The 25518-nt window shown below is 45.7% G+C and overlaps 1 protein-coding gene across 1 annotated transcript in view; it reads left to right on the plus strand.

Annotated features, from left to right (window-relative positions):
- Window positions 1–21986, plus strand: part of LOC104490437 (voltage-dependent calcium channel subunit alpha-2/delta-4-like) — a gene marked incomplete at its 3' end in the record, with an annotated part of 22600 nt that extends 614 nt beyond the window's left edge. Inside the window, exons 2-10 of the mRNA XM_010132722.1 lie at window positions 4519–4600; window positions 11228–11344; window positions 12823–12882; window positions 14467–14629; window positions 17137–17268; window positions 18316–18376; window positions 18963–19113; window positions 20665–20739; window positions 21897–21986. Coding sequence (XP_010131024.1) covers window positions 4519–4600; window positions 11228–11344; window positions 12823–12882; window positions 14467–14629; window positions 17137–17268; window positions 18316–18376; window positions 18963–19113; window positions 20665–20739; window positions 21897–21986 — 931 coding nt within the window. The remainder of the gene's footprint in view (window positions 1–4518; window positions 4601–11227; window positions 11345–12822; window positions 12883–14466; window positions 14630–17136; window positions 17269–18315; window positions 18377–18962; window positions 19114–20664; window positions 20740–21896) is intronic.
- Window positions 21987–25518: the final 3532 nt, after the last annotated feature.

The following is a 25518-nucleotide window of genomic DNA, read 5'->3' on the forward strand; positions in this document are numbered from 1 at the left end:
CATGGAGGCAGTAAGCGGCCCCGGTTTAGCAGCTACCCAGTTTAGCAACGCGGTCCCAGCAGACGCTGCTGGTTTGCAGCCTGTCAGCGACACCCCAGAGATGGAAAGCACTGGTCCGGATCCGGCCGTGGGAGGCACGGACACGCGGTGTTTGAGCAAAGGTGCACCTCTCTGACACGCACGACATCCAGATCATGCAGCACAACGGTTGCAGCTCCGAAGCTCTAAACCCTTGCATTGGTCTGGTGCACTGATGGCTGAAAAAAGCCCTCATGCACACACACGCAGCATGGGTAATACACACACACACATGTTTACTCGTGTGTGGATGTCGGGGGATGCTAGTGGGGAGAGACTAGAGGAATGAGGCCACGGCATCTCTCTTGGCTTGTCCGTGCTCCACCTTGCTACAAAGAATAATAGCCCTTCCCAGAGCTCTGGAGCACAGGAATGGAAAGCTGAGCTGCAATACAAAGCATCAATGACCATTTGGCGCATGCACTGCATTTGGGTCTGGGTGCTAGTGCACATGCAGGGAATCTTGATGCACATTTTTCGATATGGGTCTGCAGGGCACCCATGCCTGCGTGCGTGTTGGTGCGCACGAGCGGCTCCTCCAGCACGGTCACCGCTGGAAACCTCCCTGCCAGCACTGCAGCCCGCCCTGGCAGCCCACCATGAGGCTGACAGCTCTCAGCACACCCAGTTTATAAAAACTTCACCTTGTTAAGCTGATTTAGGCAAGTTTAATCCTTTAAGGATCAAAAATGTCAGCACCGCAGTTGGTAAAAGTTGATGTGGGGCAGCCTCTCAAGGGCTGGGACAGGTCTGTCTGTGCAGGACAGGGGTTTAGTCTGCTGAGATGACAACACTGCCCAGCAGTTTCAGGAGGAGATATGTCTGATAAACTGACTAAAGTCAGCACAAGCCCTTTCCTGAGACTGAGAAACTAATTGACATTCAAAAATTGCCAATAAGACCCTAGCAGGTGTGCGTGCCCAGAAAGCCCACATGATTACCAAGCGTTGCACTGACTTTACCCGGTGGGCTCTAAGGAAACTTTGCCACCAGTTTTATTCTTGGTTTCATTATAAAGCCCTTCCTCAGCAAAGTGCTTCTGGTTTGGGTTTCACAAAGAGGAAGCAGAGGTTACACAGAATAAAATCCAATTTATGATAATTTAGTATGTGCAAAATAAAAATCGACTTTCTGTGCCCATGGAAATACCTTTCAGTCTTGAAATCTGTGTGATGAAGAAGCCAGCGGGTCCTTTCTGCTGTTTTTGCCACTGAATACAAGTGCAGGGATTACAGGCAGGCAATCTCTGACCAAATCCTTTTCTGATGTGTTTGGTTATAATGTGATAGCCCTTTACTACTGAGAACAGAGTTATGTCACTTTGCGCAATTTGGAACTTATTCACGTACAAGAATGAAGAATAAACAATAGAAAAAGAGCTTTTCTCCCCTGGTGCCGAAACCAGACCAACAGCTGAATTAATCCCTGGTGTTTGAAGTCCAGTCATGAATTTAACTAAAACACAAAAGTTGCCCTTTTTGAATGAAATTTCAGTAGAAGAACATACTGGCCAGAGGAACAAAGGGAGTAAATCAACAGAAAATGGACCTGGTCCACAGATTACACAGGGATATTCTGGGGACACAGAACCAGTGTCGTTTGAACACCAGCTGGGTTCAATCACAGTTAAGTGACAGAAGGCCAAGTCGGCCTGTGCTGCTCCCCAAGTTGTGCCTGGCTTTGCTGCAGCACACTCAGTTCATTGCCAACAATCACATCTTTGCAAAGCTCACTCAGCTTTAACTCCAGCAGTGCAAAAACCTGCTCAGTTACTAGCAATGCTTCTGGGGTGCAAGTTCAGCACAGAAACCACCTCCTCTTTCCTCCTGGCCACTGCTCTGCTCATCAGCTGGCCATGGCAGGAGAAGGAGTGCAGCTGTGAGGATGGTAAGGATTTGGGGCTGGCTGCTCAACCTTTGCTTCTCGAGGTCCTGGAAGCACCAGGAAATGCTGATGGGAGAGGCGAAGATCATCATCACCTCTGACCTCTGTAGGTTGTGCTTCTATACATTCTCTCCTGAGTTCACGGAGCCAGCAACCTTAGTTGAAATTTCTCCGACTGAAATTTCAGACTGACCTTTTCTCTCACTTGTTTATGAAAAAAATAAGGAAACCTACTTAAATACAGTAGGCTGCCCTTAATTTCCCAGTACACTAAGGTCACTCCCTTCCCTGGCAAAAATAACTGTCTTTTAAATAGGTAAATGCCAGCATATTTCTGCCTCTTCACTTGCCTCCTTTTCACTTCCAATGAAATGCCACCGTATATTTTTTATTACCCACTCTTCAGCCCTGTCATACAGGGTTTCAGGACTTTTGTGCCCTCTCATTCCTCTGTGCCCCCTAACTTTCCAACCACCTCTCCTAAGCTTCTGGTCTCTGGCAATCTCTCTGCTCTTCCCTGCCTTTGCACCTTCTTCCTCCTCTGCTTCAAGACCAGCAGAAATATCAGCCAGAGCAGCAGCTCAGAAGTGTCTGTGAGGCTGCTGTCTCGGGTGGGCTGGGACAGCCCTGCCAGACTAAGTGTCCAACACAAGTGGCACCTGTGTAAAATGGTGAAATGAAATTACACAAACCCCAACCTTTTCTTTCCTTGAGTTCTGCTGTTACTAGAAGTTTCAAGGTCCATACATTTAGCTTCTTTTGTCGCAGCCTCAAAGTCTAAAAACCTACATTCCCTTTTCCTGTTTTTGGGGAGGAAAATCGCATAAAAATAAATCTTCCTGCTAAAACTACTATTCCAAACCTCATGTTTAGGTTCTCTCTTTCTACAGTAAAAGGTGAAGAGGGTGAAGAATATTAGTTACTATCAGCACAAAACATCTCAGACATAAAATTTATAAAACCACCAGCAGCAGATGGGCGTCATGTTAGATGTTGATCCTCGTGCCTCAGGGAAAGTGTTAGTCACTACAACAAACAGGAAAGCATCCCATGGGGCCCCTGTTTCTGGTTTCCTCTTTCATTCTAGGCTTGCTGGAGTAACTCTGACACAGGGCAATAAATCCCAGTCTCCTAACAAATACCTGTATTCTTTAGAATGAAATGAAGAGACAAAAGCTCTGGCTGACAAAATGAGATGCAGAGCACAATGTCAAAAAAAAAAGGGGGGGGGGAGTGGAGGGACAGAAGAAGCCTTGTACTTACTGACTTCAGGTGTGTTAGGTCACACTCAGTGGTTAGAAATGACCGCCTCGTTGACAGTTAAGGAGTGACTAAAAAAAGGCGTATGGTCTGTCATTTTGCTCCTTTTATAGAAAGTGGAGAGAGGTGCAGTCCAGAGCAGAAGCCTTGTGTACGCTCCAGATCATTCCCTATAGCTGTTTCTGTTTGCAAGAGGGGAGCCTAAACAGGCTTTCCTAGGCTAAAGTCAGCTGTTGGGACTATTCCACCATTGCTGTGCTGGCTTTATGCCAGAGCTCGTCTCTATGTTGGCATATTATTGTGTCACAAAAGAAGTGCAATGCACTGGGAAATCAGGCCCTGAGGTTAAAGTCTTCTTAGGACTTGAAGAAACCTACTGTAAGCCACAGGTAAGACTCTGCACTCCATAAATAAGTAGCGTATTCTGGCAAGTGGAGAAGGCCGTTTATTTAATTAAATAAATCTCTCCTAAGAGAATCCTTGTTGAAGGAACTGCACGTAGGTGGAACCGCCTAATCTGAATCATGTAACAGATATCTGATGAAGTGCTCTGTCGATTACGAGAGCCATCTATTTTGATTTGGATGGCTCGGTGTTCAGGCTGCTCTTCAACATCCTTATGTTCTCCATGTGGTATTGCTATCATCAATTATTTACAGGATGGCATAAATGCGAGTGGTGTTTAACAGTGATGAGGTGCATAATCGACTCTGGCATTATCAAGCCCTAATATCTCCACCGAGAGCAGTGAATTCGTCTCACTCTTCAGTTTCTACCCCACACTGCCCTAGAAACTGAATTCAGCGGGTGAATCTTGACAACTTCTTTCAGGTCTCACACTTCTTTCTCTTCAGCAGTCTAGACATTAGATGTCTAGCCCTTCACCCCAGGTTCTGTCTGCAGTCACTGAAGACAAATAGGTGTCTGCAGAGACCTATTTATTTCACTTTGCTGACAACAGAGGAAAACGGATGATACCTAAGACCAAATGTACAACTTTCGTACCACTTAAGTTAGATAAGTAAACTCCACTCTGAGTCAAGAAGTATTAACCGAGACCAGCAGAACTCAGTGTTTCTCCTTCCTGACCAATGTCCAGCGCAGACTGTCCAAGGGCAGCGCTTGCCTCCTGCCTTACTGCTTGTCTGACCAGCAATGTGGGGAGAAAGAATTGTCACTATGGTAGATTAGAGAGATGTGGTGGGTTCATACTCGGGAAGATGCTTGTCTGAAGAAATAGGCAGTCCTGCTGTCTTTGAAATATTAACACTGATTTTCCTTTATTCCTCTTTTTAGGGTGAAGTCTTGGGCAGATGCCTTCGGTGGGGAGTTGTACTCCATTGTGACTAAGTATTCAGGCTCTCTCCTGTTGCAGAAGGTAGGCAAAAGCTGTGGCGGTTCCTTCGGCTTCTCATCTTCTGCCCATGTAGCCCTCCGCGGTTTCTCCCTGGGCTGGAAGAAAGCAAAACACACAGATCTCCTGCTAACTTTCAAAATCATCAGGTTCATATCCACAGGCACAGAGTGACGCCTTGTGACCATTCTCCAGGAACTGGAGAGGGGGATCCATCTAGTGCCTTTGCTGCTTTCATCAGCCATGGCCAAACACCGCTTAAACTTTCAGAAGTACTTTAAAAAAATACTTTTTAATAGCACTCCTCAGGTTTCCCCTCTGATGATCATTTCATGCCCTTTCATACTGACCCTTCGCTCCTCCCTTCCTAAGCACATAGCAGTCCCTCTCCTTCTGCTCATCGCTTACCTGCTCACTGTCACCTCACTGTCCCCTCCTGCAGTTCTCCAGCTGGCACTCCTGTTTCTTCCTGCTTCCTCATCTCTCTTCCTCCAAGTCATTCATCAAATCTTTGAACTGTGCCTTTAAAACTCTGCTTTGGATGGGGTCTCTGAGGCAGGTGCCCTGGAAGTTGTGATATTCCAGAGGTGCAGAGCTCTGCTTGGCTTCGTCACCAAACAGCAGTCCCTGTCGCAATCGACTATACCTTAAAAGGTTTAGCTCCAGGGGCTTTAAATAACTGATCCAGTTTGGAGCTGTAGAGAAGTTGCCCCATTACCTTGATTCCTTAAGTCAGAGGTGAACGGCTGCTCCTCTTTCCGGCTTGGTGAAAGAACTCTGCAGTGTGGCAGGAGAGCTGTATTGATCAGCACCTCCCAAGTGCTGCTCAGGGGCCCTGCTGGCTGCTGAGGTCATCCGAAGGGATGCATTCCCCTCTCCACATCACATGGGTATCTCATTCCTTGTTTTCACTTTTTCTGATTCTCCTCTTCAACACAAGCCATGCATTAGGCCTTCTAGGTGTTTGATTTCTGTCCTTGTATTAGTAACAACACCCATAACCCAGCACAAATAAGCATTTGGATATAATTTGCCTTGCCTCTCTGCTGAGGCCTCTATTTCCCTGTCCCCACAGTGCTGCTCTCTGTCTGGCATGAGGGAGCATCTCCTGCAGCATCACCTTTGCTAGGCTTGGCCAAGAAAGGCCTTCAGCATCCATCATAAAGGTCTATACTGATCATCAGCTCTTCTCAGGAGAAATGTGCCACCACGGAATAAAAAACAGTCAGCACTGATATAGCTACTTCATGCACTAATCATGAGGCAGCACTGATGGGATACAGTTTGGCTTTTAGCAGTTTTGATGATGCTTCTGCAATGCCTATTCTTCCATGGGGTCCCCAAGCCATAATTGCCAGAGGCAAAGTGACATGCTAAGGCATCTCTGGTGGATGCTGGAGCTCCAGTGGGGAGGAGATACAGATAAAGGTTATTTAACAGCTAAGTGTCTGTGTCTTATGCTGTATAGGTGTGCTTCAATGCAGACAACTTGCACTGCTTCTGTGGTTATTTCTACTAACAGGGCGTTCATGTTCCTTAAGGTCCAAAAGTCAGTAGGACTAAGGAGAACAGGGGTTAACTTGAAAATACCAGTGTCGTGAAAACAAGTAACAGTGGCCAAGGATGGCTGGTGTGTCACTGAGGTGGGTGGCAAGGCAACTGTGCTGTGTTGGCCCTCTGGAGATGTTGTACCTCCCTCTGTCTGCACTATGTGTTTTGTCTTTTGGGATCTTGATCTCTTTGGGGTAGGGGCTATATGAGACCTCTAGATGCTAATATAGTACCACTAAAAGTGACAGCCACGGCAAACAGATCTTGAACAAAAATTCACAATTCTATCAGCTTTTAGTGTAATTCATCAGAAGCAAAGAAAACTAATTTCTGATGGAAAAGAATCCTGAATGTAACCAAATCTAATCTAGCATTCATGTCAAGGCAGAGATGTATTTCCTGGTGGTCTGACAGCCTTATAATTGCACTTGCCTGCACCAGTCTATGTCCACACAGATTTGTACGTGGAGCGGGGCAGATGTCTGGTTTGCTCTTCCGTGTGTTGGGGCCTGGATACAGCACAGACTGGTTGTGCTTTGCACAGTCTCTGGACAACCATGAGTGGGACTTAGTGTCACCTGTGACTCAGAGGGAAAGCATCCTTCATTAAGTCAGTGCCACAACTTCCAACAGAAGGTAGAGATGAGCTTGATCCAGCCTTGCTTTGTTAACATTCCAGCAAAGAGTCATCTCCTAAATGCATCTCCTGCTCTGCCCTAATTTTACTTAAGTCGTTTAAACAGCTCAGGTTTACCTTTCAACCCTCAAGTACCACTTCTTGAGCTCTTTCATTTTCCCTTATTTTCCTGGGACTAGGGAAATAGGGGAGGGCCAGCAAGCACCCACTTCTTCAGTCCTCCTCTCAGCCTGCATTATTTCAGCAAGCACTGATGTGGACACCATCTCACAAAACAGCATCTCAATCAGGGACCAACCTGGAGGGCTCCTTCTACATCCCTAACGCTTACAGTGCTGCAGAGTGCAGGAGGACACAGACAGGTATTTTACTAATAGGCAACATTTTCTCGCCCCATGGGATGCTCCTTGACAGACTCCAAATAGCTTTATTTAGATCAACACACTGGTGCGGATTGGAGGCAAGTCAGCTCTGGGGAGCCAAATGCACCGAAGTCTGGAAATCCAAACACATGTGCTTCCCAGGTGCCTTTCTCTTTTTGGGCCATTGCCTCTTTTTCACACAAAATATTTCTCTGTGTGCATGAGTATGCTCAAAACAGCAGAAGGGTGGGGAGAATAGTGTAGAGGCTCAGACGATTCCTTCGTTGAAGCTTGTTTAAGCCAATGACCATTCTGCTTTTGAGAGATAACTGCACCCTTCGTATTTTGCTTTCGGTCTCCCTTGTGCCTACTAGGTTTGAAGTAACTAGCTTATTGTTGCTTTGAGAGCCAGAATTTTTCAGTTATTGAGTGGTTTGCATGTAAACCTTCTCTTTACTATTTAGCATAAACTTCCTTGTGTGGTTTAGAGTTTGTTCGGATTTCTTTGGTGGTTTTTTGTTTGTTTGTTTGTTTGTTTCCGCCAGCAGAACCTTAATATCATGCTGTAAACCCAAATGGTCGATTTCTTAGCAAGCTTTATTGTTCCCAGAGACCTGGTGAACCAGTAGACATCTCTTTAATCCACAGGGCAGGGTGTCACCCTGGATCAGAGAGCTGTGAGAAAGGCCCCAAGTGGCTCTGTCCCAAGCTGTCAGGACATCATCAAGTTAAACCTCACAGAGATAGAAAAAGCTGAAGAGTGGCTTTGGTTTGATGGCTGAAGCATTCATTGTACTCTCTTGACCATTATGCAGCAGAAGTTTAGATAAGCTTGTGCACTTAAACCTGGCTCAGAGATGATGGATCTGTATTAAAATGTAGGTCAAGCTCTAAGACAGCTGAGGGCAGCACAACAGGAGTAAAGAGGCAATGAGAAAGGTTGAGTAGGGAGAGAGCAGTAGCATCTTCCAGAGCTAAGGAACAGGGAGTTTGAAGCTGTGGCTTATTATGTCTGTCTGCCGCAGTCCTGCTGCTGCAGTTGGCCAGGCAGTGACCAAAGACGCGGGGCCACCAATGGCAGCTATGCCAGGAGGATACCACAGTGGTTCTGAGCTTCTCAGGGCTTGTCTCCAAGCAAGAGAAACACCATCAGCTTCAGCAGACCCAAAACTCAACTTCTCTTCTACTGTGTTAACAATACATTGTAAGTGTTTCTGAGAATTACCTCCTGCTTCCTTCTGTAGCTGAGGTGCCGATTGCCTTCCCCGGTGGGTAGGGCTGAGAAAGAACAGCAGGGCTTGGCTCCATATATGTAGTTACTAGAAAGCGCTACAAAAAACTACATGGTAAAGAACAGACAATTACAGAAGTTCAGTCAAGACATTTTCCTGGGTGAAGATGAAAAGAATGTCTTTCACACTCTTAATATAGTTTCACTACATTACTCACTGCAGTGAGTAATGCAACACCGTGTACTTCAATGGGCTAAATTTCATGGAGGTGGGAACAAGAAAATATATTTGGTGACAAATCTCTGTTCACAGGTAAAACTTAGGATTCTGAATTCTGGATATTTCACTTTTAAATCACCACCCCCACCCCTGCGGAAGGAGAATCTTAATGAATTTCTCCTGCTGTTTTAAGATAATACTAAACACTAGATGAATATGAGAAGATTTTTCTGTTACATCACAGTTAACTTTTCTGCCCTTTTTCGACATCAGATCCTTTCAGCCATCAGCCTGTAGCTGATTCCAGTCCTGTAAATTATAATGATCTGATAACCTGAATCCCAAACTCAGGTTGTGGAGGTTAATCTTGGGTGGCTACAAGCACCTTTGTTGACATTTGCTGCATACTTTCAACCATGGAGCCTGGTAACAGTATTGAAATCACAGGTACTATGTTTAGGAACTGTTGCAGTGAATATTCATTAACAGCAGGAGATTTTGGTGGCAGGAATACAGATACAAAATGGTCTTCTGGATTGTTCATGGAAAAAAGCTCATAGGGGATCTCAACTCAGAGCTGGTGTACTCCTTGCAGCCAACAGAAACTTTACAGAAAGTTCTTTGGGGTTTTGGCTTTTTGGGGTTTTTTCGGACTTCCAACCTCTGGCTAGTTTTCCCGGGACATGTGCATGGTATTAGTGGACTCCTCCTGATTGCTCATGATTGCTTTTACCCTATTAACATCTACCCATCAGCTCATTTAAAAATAATTGAGAGATAAAGAACCCTGCTCTTTTCAATTCAAGATATGACCTAAGGCAACTGATGGCAGGTCACTTTGTGAAGCGCGTGCCTGCTGTGGACACACACACACCACCACCACCCCCCCCACTTTGCTAGCTTTCCCAGGAGAGATTACCCTCCTCCCCCCGAGGAGGACCTGATTAAAGCCCAGCCTGGCAGAGATCACTTCCCTCCTGATGAAACCATGACATGAAGCTAAATGGGACAGGCACCAGCTGGGACGTGTGCTGTGGTTTCATCAGCAGCCAGGGACCTCAGTCAGGGGGTTGTTGTTGCACGTGCCTCTTTCGGCAGCATGGTTACGCTAACCTTCATGCTCAACATGACCTACTCCCCCCCACCCCCCACCCCGCCCGTCCCAGCTAGGGAGCCACAGCAGAGGGGATGCAAGGCCTGACGTTCTTAATCCAGTAAAACCCTCACTGTTAATCACGTCAGACAGAGCAAGCAGCCTGCTCGTCATGCCTGCTGCAGGCTGGATGCTGCTGCTATTTCCGTCTGACCTCCTCAGCCAGTCCCATCCTCAAGGCATTTCTTACTCTGCCTGTGCTCAGCTGCCCTACGGGATGGCCAGTGAGCGTCTTGAACAAAAGGGGCTCCACTGCTCACCCTAAAGACATGCAAAGTCCTTCCCCACCTCTTTCTTCTAATTCAAAAGTGCCACTAGGACCCCTGCCACCTCCTTACCCTTTTCACCACCTCATTTTGTACCAGGCAAGAAGTCCAGCCCTGGATGAGATTGCTGCTATCATGCTAATAAAACACAAAGGTGGAGGGGATGTGTATACACTGCAGAGAGAAATGATGATGAGGGACCAGAGAAATTCAATCGGTTGCCTTTGTGATTCCACATTGCCGGAGAGATAAGGCTCTGCATTTTCTGAAATAGGTTAACCTTTTGCAGGTTTTTTTTACTGTTGGTGCATATCTGTTAGCTTTAGGATTTTTTTAAAAGGACAGGCAAAGGCCTTTGTATGCAGTCTTGAAAGGGCAGATTTAGGGAGGCAGATTGCAATTACCCAGTTTGGGAATACTCCTGGGGTTTTTAATGCCTAGATTATATGAAATATGTTCAGAAGAAACTGGCTATGGCTAAAGTTGTCAGATCCAGATCCCCCATGTTACGGCATCTCTCCCAGTAGAGGCAGCACTAAGTAGCCATGGTCATAATTGCTAGTTTCTGGGAATCACCTCTGTCTGCTCTTGGCCAAATGCATGCTCATGTGCGCTGAGTAAATAGCATCATAAATGTCTCACTGAGCTTTCCCTGACAATCTCTCACCTAAGCACTGAGTAGATCCTTCTTGCCACAGTTCTGACAAGTTACCCTACAGCTATGATGGCACAGTGGGAGGACATGCACTAGCATGACATCTCTCCCACTAGTGCCCCAAAGCACATATGACATAGGAGGCAATGTAATGACAGCACACAGATCCATTCCCTTGCCCTTCCCTTGGCCTTAAGTAAGTTTCAGGTGTGTGATGCATATAATGCTATTATGGATGTAGGCACAAGGTGTAGGCACAAATGTTGGCCTTCTGCTTCTCTGTCTTATTTATAGGCATTACTAGCTTCAGGCACGTTGCAGTTTTCAATTGCCGCAAGCTCACAGTTGGATCAGTTGCTTTTACTTGGTCAAAATGCTTTGTGTTATGGCCAGTGATCTGCTCATACCAAATAATGGGGTGAAGAGGGAGGAAAATCTGGGAGAAGGTGGTAAATCAGACCAGTTCTTTCCACACATCTTTCTTCACCAAAGGCAATATCCAGCTAACAATAATAGGTTCACCCCTCTCCTTACGAGCCTCCTGCTCAGCAGGATTTTCTGCTTTCCCTTGGGTAGAAATACAAAGATGTGGAGCCAACTCTGAAGATCAAAGAGGTGGATGGCTTGGAGCTGGTGAAGAAGTTCTCAGAGCAGATGGAAAGTATGCTTCGCAGGAAGGTTGAAGCTGTTGAGGTATGACCATGGGGCTATGGGAAAGAAGTCCTCTCCTGTCAGCCCCAGAGCAGTAGACACAGGGCTCCTGCCTGTACCAGGAGTGCGTGGGCACAGAGGTTGCATAAGGACTTCCTTGCCCAACCAAATGCCTGCTGGTGCAGCTGGCTGCTCACTCTGAGCTTTAAGTAGACACTGGTGGGAGGATGTGGGCGTTCAGACAAGGGAATGCTGGCTTCTCCCTCAGCCCAAAGTAGGAAATAAGATAAAAACAAAGTCTAGGAATAAATATGAGGAAACGAACACTCTTTTAGGAGAAAAGAGCTGTTTAAAGAGAAAAATCCTCTCACAAGTGAAAATAAAGTTCATCCTTGCATAATGCACTCTGGCTCTTGAAGACTAGTCGCTTGTTTCAGCTGTGTGTGTGGCTAAAGGAAAATTCCTGCAGCACCTGAACATGAGCTTCAAGGAAGGTGCTTGGATTTTCAGCTGTGCACGTGGGGAAGCATGCAGGAGGTGGCTGTGTTGGAGACCAGAGCAAGTAATCATTATGGCCCCCTCTTCTTTCTTGCATCTAAGGATCTATCATATTCCCTTATATTTACCCACTACGAAAAGCATGTTTCTGTAGTCACAGAGCCTTGACTGTTTAATGCGTCTAATGTGGAAAAGTCATCCAGAAACACATCATTTGAATCTCAAAGTGAAATGTGGGCATATTTAGACCCAGAGCTTTGGCTCATAACATTAAATTCATAGCCAGATTTTTCCAGTATTTGGACGGTCTTATCCTTTGTGAAAGAGCAAAAGCAGTTTTGCTGAAACTGTAGCTGATTGTGCAACTCTGAAAACACGTACATGTTTAGCTGGATTCCTTCCCAGTCTGTACCAATAGAGAACTAGTGCTCTGAAGCATCATACTGGAGAATACTAGCTGATTATATTGCCTTCCATAAATGGTAAGAACTTATAAATGGCCACAGCATTGCTGAGACCTTTATGAAACCAAGTCGTGGTCTTTGTTTCAGTAACAATACCACACTGAGACTCCCACAAGGCCTTTTCCTTTGACGAGATACTGACATCAGGCTGGGTCTGAAATGCCTTTCCCATGGCATTTTTGGAAGAGTTTGTGGAAAATGAAATTAGATCTCTGGATGTTGTTTCTCTAAATGGACATGTTTCTATTTGTATATGTCCTGTGATATGTAAGATTGCTCGGGGGTTTAGTAGGGACTCTGGAGTAAGTAGGTGTGAATAGACTTGGCAATAACTAGCTGTGAATATCCCTTCCAAACTGTAAAGTTGCAGCACAGAAAGACAGGTCAGCAGAAAAGAAGGGAAAGGGTAAAATTTATAGCCCCTTGACTCTGTGTTGTAGTGAAGGAGGCAGTCATGTTTCTTTTCATGAAGTGTGTGAATAACTGATACAGCTGGAAGAGCTTCTGGAGGACTTTCCACAGCAGCCCCTCATTTTTCTTTCTCTGTGCTTGCATTAGAGGCTGGTGGAAGCAGCAGAAGAAGCAGATCTGAACCATGAGTACAACTCCTCATTGGAGGTAAGTGTATTCTGGTCAGTAACAAAAGAGGACACACGTCCTCAGAGAGACTAGCCAAAAGGCGGGCCTAGCAGCACCCAGTCACCATAGGCTCCAGAGCAGGTCAGGAATTTCTTTGTCTTCAGGACACTCAGCATGTCTAGAAACTAGTGTAAGAGACTCCCTTGGCAGATCATAACCTAGCGATAACAAGATTAGTCATTTTGGTGCTGGGAGGGGAAGGATTTGGGAAGACATTGGGTTGCGTGATGCTATTGACTTACATTTACTGCACGCCAACACTGTCATTATGTGACACGTTAGTTCAAATTGGCTAGCACTTTCTGGGTTACCTGACTGGAAAATGAGCTAAAAATTTAGTGTACAAGCAATGAGGAAGATGCTGTTACAAATGCCCATAGAACACCGTTAATCCCAATGAGCTGAGTTTCTCACCATCTTTCTCAACAGCTCTCATCATCTTTTCTCTACTCCGCAGACACCCACTTGTCAGGACTTCCTGTTAGGTGAAAGTTTGGTGCTACCCAAGCAATCTGGATAATTGGCTTTCTGTTAATAAACTTTTTGTTTTAACCAAGCTGTGGGACTATTGCTGGTGAAGGGAACTGGTGTGAAAACTCTGGTGAAGGAAGTCCACCGTCCACAGTGCAAGCACAAGAGTGCTTAGCAGAAGTACTACAGGCTACCCCTGCAAGTACACCTTTCCCTGCTGGGAAAGGGTGGGAATGAAAACTCATCTTGAAATCAAGCTAGCTACCAATTTTATCTCTCCTACCTCTTTATTTAAGAATCACATTACAGTCACGCTAGCTGGGTCAGCCAACATAGTAAGGGGTCATGGGTGAGTTGAAGTACATGACTGTATTTGCACAAACAATATGCACCCCCTGAGTACTGTTAGTGCTTGAACATAAATCCTGAAATAACCTCTGCCCTCAGATAAAGTCAACAAAAACATCTTAAAAACATCTGTTATCCAAGGGTGAAGAGTGTCCTGAAGATACGAAAGTGACTGTAGAATCCCCCTTCACAGACGAAAAACTGAGTTGTCTTTGAGCACCTCCTGCTCTATCCTTTGCTCTTGACAAGTGCCTGCTGCTTGGAGTGACAACGAGGGGATAATCCTGGCCGGATGCACATCAGGAGTTAACTCTAGTAAATGACAGCTGTAGAGACAGGGCAAGCAAGGTCAGCTTCCCCGTGTCCCGTAGCAAACTAGAACCAGACCTGGTGAGACACTTCACCTTTCTGACTAGCCACTTAAATACCTTTGAGGGACCACAGGGATCTGCCACTGTGCCCCTTTGCTCTCAGGTGGCTCTTCTGCTGCCAGTTGTGACCATGTTTTCAGTCATGTGGGCACCCGACAACAAGAAACTGGGTAGAAACCACATTCCGGCAGCTTGTCACTTTTCAGTTGGTAATGGCTCTTGCTGGCTGCTCATCTTGATCCAATGTGAAGCCCAAATTCTCCAGATGTCCCTTTTTATGTTTCATAGAGTCGTGGTTTTTCGGGCAGTACTGGAAATAGTGTGTCTTATTCTCTCCTGTTGTCTTTCTCTTTTCCATTGTCCTCATCAACAGTTTGATTACTATAACTCTGTCCTCATTAATGAGAAGGATGAAAATGACAATTATGTGGAACTTGGAGATGAATTCATTTTGGAGCCAAATGAACATTTCAATAACCTGCTGGTGAACACAACATACAGTGATATACAACTCCCCACCAACGTCTACAACAAAGGTAATGGCCTCTACTTTTTCACTACTAGTAGGTTGCTGTGGAAACTACCAGTAAGAATACTGAAAGGATGGAAATAGAAAAAAACAACTGACAGAAAAGAAAGCAGGGCTGGAAAGGTACTGTCCCAAGGCACAGTCATGCTCATGCAGTAGTCTGTCACTGTGACAGAGCTTAGGTATAATCTGCTCCTGGAAGACCTCTAATGATGGAAAGTCCTCCATCTTAGGCAGGCAGTATAGTCTCCTAGGGTTCATCTACCCAAACAAAGACACTGTGAAACAAACTGTGATGTGAATTTATCGGCACTTGTTACTCTGTACAAAGGGTCAGATCTATCAGTGCCGTTAGGTGTCAAGGATCTCGTTGACTTCAGCTGAGAATTTAGACCCCAAGTATCTTTATGTTATAAGGCACTAACACCTCACAGGGACACTCTTATTTTCCAGTAAGCATATCTGTAGAAGACGTGGGATAATTCACAACTACTACTGGGACATGACTCTCCTGGGTTTTTACATTCTCAGCAAGCCTTTAGTCCTTTGGCAGCTGCAGGAGCGCAGGGAGGTACTGAGGCTCACACAGCCTCATCTGTGCCTGAACTGTGTCTTCTCCCCCTGCACATTCACAACACTTCAGCTACACATGAGAAACTGATCCACCTCCAGGCTGGTCAAATCTGACCAGCTGACTGACAAATTGGCAAACTGGCTGATTGCCAGATCTGAGACCCTAGTTACGATCGTCCTGAGTTTACTGCTCTTTTTGGCCAACATTTGAAGCTGCCTGAACCGGCTGCCTGAATTGACTCCTTTCCAGCTCTTCCCCTTGCATATGGTTTGGCAAAAAAAAAACTTCTCGTATCGATGACAGGCACTGGTGACTGTGCTTGCAACTGCTACATTATTTGGAGGGACAATAGAGGGAGTTCTGTTTCTCCCGTGATTTTAAATTAATTCCATCTGGTCTGACAGCCCCAGACACTAAAATCTTGTTCACAATAGAGCCACCAGCAGAGCTGGCTGTGGGTAGCTACAGCAGAGGTACTGCTGCTGTATGATTATGTTAAGGGTTGAGGGATCGAGGTACCCACTCCTCGAATTACCTTAACGAATCCTTCTGTCTTGTTATAGACAGAGGGGGTTTAAAGGGGAAGGAAGAAATTCACACCTCGGTCTACATTCGGAACTGAAACAAACTTTTAATAAACAATAAATTCATACAGTTACACTCTACTATATATATGTATAGGCACAGACTGAGAAAAAGGGAAAAGGGAAAAAAACTGAGGGAAAAAACTGCTGCCTACAGCAGCATCCAGAAAGGTGGCCAAATGCCACTGTCAGAGACAGCGGAGAGGTGCTGCCCACTAGCTGATTTCTTGCCTGCACAGCTTCATACAAACCATTCAGCTGTTCTTGGTATGACTGAAGGAAGAGCAAGAGATGGAGAAGGAGGGCTGCTTCCATGTCCAGGGCTCCTCCTGGGAACAGTGCCTGGCAGTACTCGTGCCCTCTCTTGGGCAAACCTGACTCACCGCAGTTATTCTGTCTCCCTTCCTCATCGCTGGGGAGTCACAGTTCAACTTTTCCCCTCTTTCGACCAAAACCATCTGTAGTAAAGTGACTAAACAGGAACGGGTAAGTCAAAGCCCCACCTCTTTCAACATTAACACAGTCAATCCTGCAATGTCTAGTTTCTTATGATTCTGTTTCTATTGCTGCTGCTCTGTTTGGTCTCCTGGGGAAATGAGTCAACGCAGACACCAAATACACATGGCCTCTTATGAGTTATTGCAAGTCTGCAACTTCCTATTGATTCTGGTGAGATTGGGGGCATGGGAGGACAGCTCAGGCTTTGTGAAACAAAGGGCAGGCAAAGAAGAAGTAAAAAATTTTTGGAAAAGAGAAGAGAGAAAAATTGCATGTAAATCCTTGAGCTCCTCTGTCTTGTGTAATTACATCTAGCACAAATTTCAACACTTTATAGAAAGGCTGTTCCACTTAGTGGTGCATCGGGCAGTTGCCTTAAAACAGCTACCCGTTCCTCTTACGTGGCGGCTGAGTCCTGCCTGTGTGGTATGCCAGTTGTGCTGCTTTTCCTGAATCTCATGGAGACCTCTTCCAAACAGACTCAATACTCAAGGGAAGGCAAGGCTGGAAAGAGAAACAAAGATAATAGTGTATGTCCGAGCTGAGATCACCTGTAACGGCTCGTCCCGCCCCCCCCCCCCCGGATTCTCAATACTCAAGGGAAGGCAAGGCTGGAAAGAGAAACAAAGATAATAGTGTATGTCCGAGCTGAGATCACCTGTAACGGCTCGTAGCGCCCTGCCCTCCAGGATTTACTTGAATAATGCACCTAACTTCCTGACCAATGTCAAAGCTTTGGACCAGATAGCATTCCTCCTGCGGTTGTCTTTGTTGCCACTTCCCTCCTCCATCAGGAGTGGTGGGTGTCCTGCCCTCCTTTGCACAGATTTTCCCCCATTTTCTATCTTTCCCCCGCAGACCCTGACATTCTGAATGGTGTTTACATGTCAGAAGCCTTGAATCCTATTTTTGTGGACAACTTTGAAAGGGATCCCACGCTGACTTGGCAGTACTTTGGCAGCTCCACTGGATTCTTCAGGCTCTACCCAGGTGAAAGAGCAGAGATTGGCTTCTCACCGGCTTGTGCTCAGCACAACACAACAGTCTTGTGCCATGGAAGAGCCCAATCTGGGATGGTTGGGGGTGGAGTGGCCCCACGAAGGGCAGAGTGCAGTGAGCAAAATACTTGGTGTATAGGCTGCAGCCACTTAGGCTGCAGGAATAGTGTCCACAGCAGGCAAACATTCCTTTTTCCCATGTGGAACAGCCCCACAGGAATGTTATTCCTTGCAACCCCAGAGCAGTCTGCGTGTAGGGGTGTGATTCAGGCAGGTTTCCCTCAGGCAAGCTCACAAAACACCATGTCAGGACCCAAGAATCTTGTAGGTGGGGTATGGAGGCTGCAGGAGGGCTCCATGCCTCGTGCTCCCCTGTGATTTTTGGTGGCAGCCACAGCCTCTGTCCATCTCTGAGGCCACACATAGCAGATATAGCTGGTTGCTCTGACTTGTTATCCACTTGCCAGCTGTGAGTAGCATGTAAGGTCACAGTGCGGAAGGGAAGCCTCGTGCTTGAAGGAACCCATGAGATCTTCCGCAGCTGTAGCTTGGTCTGGTGGCCCCTTTGTCAGATAGTTGCATGCCCTTGTTCTGTGACCTGTCACGTGTTGTGGAAGGGAAAAGCAGAAAAGACTGCAGACAGAACCTTTAGCAGGGAATCTGGGACATGTCCCTGTCACTGCTGCTGCTTTTTTATGTTCTCAACTGCCCTTGGGGAGAAAAAGATGTTGCTGAGAACTACATCAGAGTGGCAGAAAGTTTAGAGTAAGTGCAATTCCTCGCTAAATTCAAACAGGCTATGTCTAGGTACATTTTAAAACAGAAATTTAATGAACAGTTCACTGAGAACTACTGAAGACCATGCAGCAGTGCTTGTATTTCTGCAGAATGGCTGCTGCTGTTGCTGGCCAGACTTGCATGCCCCCGGTGGGTAGCTGGGTCTCAGCAGTGACTAGCAGAAGTGCAGGTGCCTGGGGATTGAGGAGCAGATGCCTGCCTGTCTGTGTGTGTTGATTGCTCCTTTTGCTGCTCCCTTCAGGAATAAAATGGTTACCAGATGAGAACGGAGTCATCTCCTTCGACTGCAGGAATCGTGGCTGGTAAGAGTTTTGAAGATACTTGGCCAAAGCACCTTACAGTCTTCCTCTCTCCCTCTTTTCCAAGGTGACACCTTGGTGAGTTGCTGATCAGCAGTTACTGCCCCATGCTGCTCCTGCAAGAGATGAGGGGTACATAAATGAAGGCAATAGCAGGCTAGCAAGCCCTATCACCTGCCAGCGCCATCTTTCCATATTTCATCTAACGTGTGCCATGTGGAAATCGGCACCAGCGTATCCTTTGTCTGTCCATCCTTCTTGTAATTCTGCAGGTGGAGGGACAGGGTTGAGCAGGCTCCAGAAATGTGGAGAATTTACTCAAAGGCTTTAGCAGTTATCACTCTTAGTTGAATCTGGGCATACATTTGAAGCAGGCCCAGTGCTTGCCAATGTGGGAAGGGAGATGCTGGAGTGGGCAGAAGAGGCAAGTCTGTAGGAAGGGGTCCATGAAATGTCCAGCCTGACCCTGTTGGATAGTTATACTCATGGTACATGTTATGCTCTGGGTTGTATCATGTGAGGCAGCACACCCAGCATTCCTCCTCCCCATACACTCACCCTGCTCCCTTGTATTCTTCTTTTTGTAAAGGTACATCCAAGCGGCCACGTCTCCCAAGGACATTGTCATCATTGTGGACGTCAGCGGGAGCATGAAGGGCCTGCGGATGACCATTGCCAAACACACTATCATCACCATTTTAGATACTCTGGGAGAAAATGACTTTGTCAACATCATTGCAGTATGTCCCATTTCCAGTGCTGAGTTGTTTTCTTTGTGCCTTGTACCAAGCTTTCAGTCCCCTTAATGAACTACAGGCATTACACCGGTGTAACTACAACACTTAGTACCTGTGTTGGCTGGGAGATTAAAACAAATTACCCTTGAGAAGCCAGCTTCATGTGGTCAGCAGGGTGGCTGCTAAGTAATCTCATTCCCCTCTAAGGATGATGTTGGCTGCATCCTTCTTCTTACTTAGGGACGTGACTGCAACAGATAACAGAGTGCCATAGAGAGACACCTTTGCTAAGAAGGGCCTGAGCTAACAAACTCACATAGCATACCATAACACTGTGTTTGGCACCAGTAGCAGTATAATCCTCAGGGTAATACTTCCAGGCTAGAAAATTACCACCATAAGCCTGTTTGTGCACCAGCATCCTGCAAGGCTGCAAGCCAGTGAGGAGTCAATCTGCACTGGCCTGCATGGAGTTCGGTCAGGTTGCCTCGGTGTTATTCTCTCCCTTTTTAAGACCTGGCCAAGGTGAGGAAGTGCCAGTTACCCACAGAGAACCAGCTCTGCTGACCACAGAAAGCAAACCTTTTCCGTGATCCAAGCCCAGATGGGGGAGTTTGGTGCCAGGTTAAAGGTAAATGGCTGCTCACCTCCTGACTGTCATCCCACGATCACTGAGTGTACTAAGTACATAAAGTGTACTTTTTGTTCATGGCTTCTTAATGTATAACAGCTAGAAACTCCAGTGGTGACAGCTCTGCCTTTATATGGCTGCACAGACAGAATAGTGAACACTGGTGGCAGAAAAATGGAGGGAAGTCATTAAAGAGTTTAAAATCTCATCTGTTCTCCAAAAACAACCCCAGGAAGAGCATAAAATATATATTCCTTGACTGTACTCACATGAAGTACCTGCTGGCTCAGACACATTATAGCCTGACCTAAGCTCCTATTGACAGGCTGAGCATTCAGTGGCCTCTTAGCCATGCTGTTGTGAATTATGCATTCCTGAATCTTCTAGGAAATGGTTCACATTGGCATGTTTTATCTCACACAAGTATCAAGCTAGAAGCATACACTCCTCTAATTATTACAGTTTGGTGGATGTGTGATAACTTGACACGTTATTGTTCAGCCATGCACCAGAGACATCAAACATTAGGCTACAAAATTGCTTGCAAGGTTCAGCTGGTGACTGGGGACTCACAAAGTCTCCAGAAGTCAAAAATATGTGCAAATAGTGCTAGAAGCAAGTTGAGGGGCACAAGCTAATATAATGGAGGAAATCTCTACAGTGCAAGTGAACAAAAAGCAATTTTTAATGTGTAGATATGCCCATATAGAACACAGAAAAACACCATAATTAACATATTATTTAAACAAATGTGAGACTGATCAAAGTTATGATTTGCCATGATCACTACAAACAATTCTTAAGGGAAATATGTATAAAATGTCATAATGCTCCATACAGTTTTCTGAACATCCACCTAGGATGTGACCCCATTTTGTGAATTTTCTATTAACAAATCGTTTCTTTTAATTTTCTCATTGCAGTACAATGATTATGTTCATTTTATTGAACCCTGTTTTAAGGGTATCCTGGTCCAAGCAGACAGAGATAACAGAGAGGTGAGTACCAGGCTATTCAGGTAGCTCTCTTAATGTAAGAAGTACGCGGAGTTAAGATGCTGTGACATGACACTCTAGGGACAAGAAACAACCATGTGGGTTTGAATTTCAGAGATAAGCACTAGTTCAAAGGTGTGTCCTGGTTCCATGGCTCACCTTTGCTTCACAGGAAGCCACTGAAACTTAGGGTCAGCTAAACAGCAGCAACCAGCTTCCCTGTGTCACAGCACACCCTGCACCACCACTGCCAGAGCACAGGACTGCTGTGGATAAAGAGCAACAGCATGAAGAGGGCAAAGGTTCTCCATCCTCAGCCCTCAGAAAGGAGAGAAATCAGCCCTTTCCTGGTGAATGCATTCTCAGCCTGGCCTGATCCTTCACCAGGGTGGACTGCCAGCAAGCTTTCTCTAATGAGGGGTTTTCCTGCTCTGATGCTGGAGAGCTCAGCAGCCCTGAGGTGGTCAGCCTGCATCCAGCTACTCCACCACATTCTGGGCTGACTCGTATTTTTAGCTCTTCTTACTGTTTTTCTCTCTTTTTCTCCCTCTATTAATAAACAGAGGTAGCACATCTCTTCATGTGTTCTGCAATCAGATTTCTCTCCAAATTTCTTTCCCAGCTTAGCTCTGGGTAACAGAGTATGACTCCAGAGGGTGGTGTCTCCTACAGTGTTTCCCAAAGGATCTCTAAGCCTTTTGGACACTATCTTGCAGAGAGCACTCTCTGAGGGTTTAATTTATAACCAGATCAATGACTCTTAATTAGTAGACAAGTATTCAAATTTTTTCATTTTCCCAATCCTGTGCATAGGAATGTGGGGTTTTTTCCTGAAGTAGCAGATAGGGAAGTTCTGACATCTAGTATTTCTGTCCATTGCATGATGGTTCATGGACTGCCAATGGTTCACAGCCCACAAGCTGAGAAATGCAGTCCTGCTGTGGCTGCACGGACAAAGGTGCAACATTATGGCACTGCCAATGGAGCAGCCACTTGAATTTCCCCCCTCTATCCATCAGAGTGCTGCACTGCCCCGCCAGCACAGATAAAGGATCAGTAGCCCAATGGTGCGGTTTCCCAGGTTACTCTTTGCTCCCATGGTCAAAGGGAACACCCGGCGTGCAACTCATTGCTGCTTTTTTCCCCTCTCTTCTTGACAGCACTTCAAACAGCTGGTGGATGAACTGCAGGCAAAAGGAGTGGGGACTGTGAACAAAGCTTTGACAGAATCCTTCAAAATTCTGAGGGAGGTGAGAGAGTTGGTGCCTATGCTTGCATCAGGCACGTGTCCTTGCCCTCCCCTACTTCCCCTCTACATCTAATTACTTAGCACATTCCTCACAGTGCTGCAGTGGGGAGTTGATCTCACAGGGCCCAAATTTGTGACATGCAGTGTGCAGGGGTGACCTGGCTTTGGAGAGGTGTTGGTTTGGATGTGATGCTGGGAGGCTGCTGATCCCTGCCCAGGAGCCAGCAAGGCTGTGGCCTCATGAATGTTTCCTGAACAGGCCCCACAACTGGACATCACCCAGACATCTTGATTGGAGATGGTGGCAATAAAATATAACTGATCAGCTGAGGGCCACAATTCTTGTCCTAAGTATTGTTATTAGTGAGCTTTTATAAGGAGATGATGGTGAAGATGTGAAAGATTATTCTCAATATTCTAATTTATTTCAATGTCACTTTGCTGAGTATCAGTGCTTGGGGAAGAAATCACAGGTACAGGAGAATTAATCAGTCAGTCTGATCATGTCCTGTGATAAGAATCATAAATTATTCATTGCCTTATGTGAACAATTGGGACTTCAGTAGCCTGGAGGTAAACATACGACTTAACTCTGTTTCTTAAGGAATGATAACAAAAGAAGGATCTAGAACCAGCTGAACACCCCCGCCTCCTCACGGCACTGTCTATGGAAGGGTTGGCCTAAAGATGCCAGTGCCTTTGGTGCTGACAAAAATACATATGTGGTACAATGCCAGTGGCCTTAATGATGGAGTTGATGTTAAAATTAGTGTGCTAGAGGTATTGACGCCCAGGGAAAGATTCTTCACTCTTACAAACTGAAAGTTTAAGTTTGTTGGCTGTGGTAATGCTGCTCCTAATTTATGCCAGTGAAAGTATGATCGGAGTTGAACCCCGGGATGGTAGTAGTTGAGCTGACTTGTCAGTGGTAACAGAAGCATAATGGTTTTAATGGCAACCTGAGGAGAGCGTTGGTGTAGCCTTGGAATTGCAGCAATAATTTGGCAGCACTCCTAGTAGTAATGGTTCGATGTCTTCGGAGGAAGATGATAGATACTGAAATGACCAGAGAAGCAGTAGTGATATAAACCTAGAACAATTACATGAACTAAATGCCTTTTAGATTTATCTGCATGTATCCTTGCACTTTATGACAAAATTAACTTGAAAACCAAAGATCAAAAGCCTATATAAGCTTGCGTTGTATAAATCAGAATATTTAAACAATTTTTTCACCAGAGGAAAAAAGATTTCTTAAAAACTAATGTAGCACTGGTTATGTACAGTGACAACAGATTAAAGAAGCCCAATGCAGTACAACTGCAGACTCTCTCAACCAGCACAACTTTGAAGGTCTCAGTGAAGAATAATGGAACATAACCCTAAAGAAAGCCTGCTTGCCCCAGCTGAAAGAACAACCAGTCATGCCAGGCACAGACACCAAAACTGGTCTGGTTCCACTAATGAGGAGACCTCACAAGTCCTTTCTGGCAGCATGGCTCACTTGTTAAACTAGGCAAGCCTCAAACCTCCAGGAGGCAGGACCTTTACAAAACTCCGCATCATTCGAGCCAGGCATACCCACGGGAATTAGAAGGTCCATCTTGGAACAGCTGAGACAGAAAAACTGTCCTCCACTGACATTGCTGGGTCAAAAATACCTCCAGAGAACGATGATCCTGCAGCCCAGTAGACTAATCTAACTCCACTGCAGTAATAAAGAAGAAAATCTTTGTCAGGTAGAGAAAATATTTTTCCTCTCTATTTGGCATCAAAAATGCAGTCAACAATTTAAGTATCTTATCTTGATCCTTGTTGATTCTCCCTTGGCTAATGAGCTCAAAACAGCTCTGAGATTGATTTTAGACAGTACAGCACCCAGTGGTGATAAAAGCTGATATTATTTGCTCACTAAGTGAGGTGCTGCTTCCCTCGTGTCTTTTGTTATCACCTTGGATCTGGAGAGAGGGCAACTGACTCAGGCATTAGAGCATCTTTCCTTCAAGCATCTGCAGATGAGGAAAGGTGGCTGTTGTTTCAGTGACTGCTGACGTCACACTTCTCTGCATCTTGAAAACAGGCATTCAGAAACAGTAACTCTATTGTCAAAGAAAGGTGTAAAACAAGGCTACGTATCTCTTCCACCCAGATTTCCTTTCCCAGTAGCACTGGTTGCAGCTTTCCCACAGAGTGTCATTCACTGTAGCATGGACCATGACTGCCTCCTCTTTAGCAAAATAGCACCTCAGTCCAAGGTCACCGAAGCCATCAGCTGGGAGCCTTCTTTGCAGCCAGCTGTGGAATGGCTGCTCATACAACAGGAGGCCTGCAGGATCTGCAAATCATCTGCAAGTCACTTCCCAGCTTCATCCCAGGCTTTCTATCTGCTCGGTGACATTCAGAAGAAACACAGATTGTGTCTCAGTGCACATGTGGCAGTGCCAGAGGCTGCACACACACAGGCTTGCAAGTGTAAAAAAACACCTCCTGTTCTGCAGCAACCTTCCCCAAACTGTAGCTTCCCTGGTAAGGGCTCCGCTAGGGAGTTCCTTGGTATCACCAGCTGGAGGACCTCAACCTCGGCAAGCACCACAGTTTAAGGTGAAAGAGTACCACCTGCCAAGTGCTTCTATGCTTTAAGGACTCTCTGAAATCTTCTCTTAGATCTTCTTAGATCTGTATTGGTAATACAGGAGGAAAAGGATTTCTCTCAGTGTGCTCTGAAACTAATCTGTGCTGCTGCATTCATGCAGGCAGGAGAAGGGGAAACTTTGACGGAATTGGCCATCCCCCTTCCTGTCAGATCAAATTCACATTCTCAGCTTGTAATCACTGCCATTCCTTACAGACGGTCCTGTTATTGTTCACGGGAGCATACGCAAGAGAATGAAAATGAAAATTGCTACAACACAGTGATGAAATAGGCGTTGCTGATACAATAGACAACCAGTAATAATATCCATAATGAAAGTGACTGCAAAATTTCCTTGGTAATTCTCCTCAGTCCAATTGCCTGCAGAATTAATTGCCCAGCAGAGATCTACTCAGTGAGGTATGAGTAGCAGAGAAGAGCACGATCTCTCATCAGTTTTGTTTCCTCCATCATGTTCTAGGGTAGAGAGGGCACATTTTAATCCATGACGTAATTTGCAGAACAGCTTCAGGAGAACAGCTAGCCAGAGCCTCCCCTGCTCCTCTCTGCCGTGCTCAATAAACCACTTAAACTCTCTGTTTCAATTTAGCCACACACCAAGTGGTTTCAATAAAATATGCATCCCAGGGAAAACATGGTGTTAAGCATACATTTATAAAGTGCTTCAAAATTCTCAGGCATCAAGTGGTAGCTTCTGAGCTCCTTTCTTGTTTATCGAGTTTTACGTCTATCTCACCGCTATCTTCTCTCCTTTGTTTCAATGTGCTTGGCACTTTTGCCCTTTTCCTGTAGGATTCATACCGCTTTGTTCTGGCTGCTGCTCTGCTCAGAGTTGCTTCCAGACTGCCTGCCTTCCCTGAAACACCATCCTCCCAACAGC

This window comes from Buceros rhinoceros, unplaced genomic scaffold (genome assembly GCF_000710305.1).
Source record: "Buceros rhinoceros silvestris isolate BGI_N320 unplaced genomic scaffold, ASM71030v1 scaffold1013, whole genome shotgun sequence".
NCBI lineage: Eukaryota > Metazoa > Chordata > Aves > Bucerotiformes > Bucerotidae > Buceros > Buceros rhinoceros.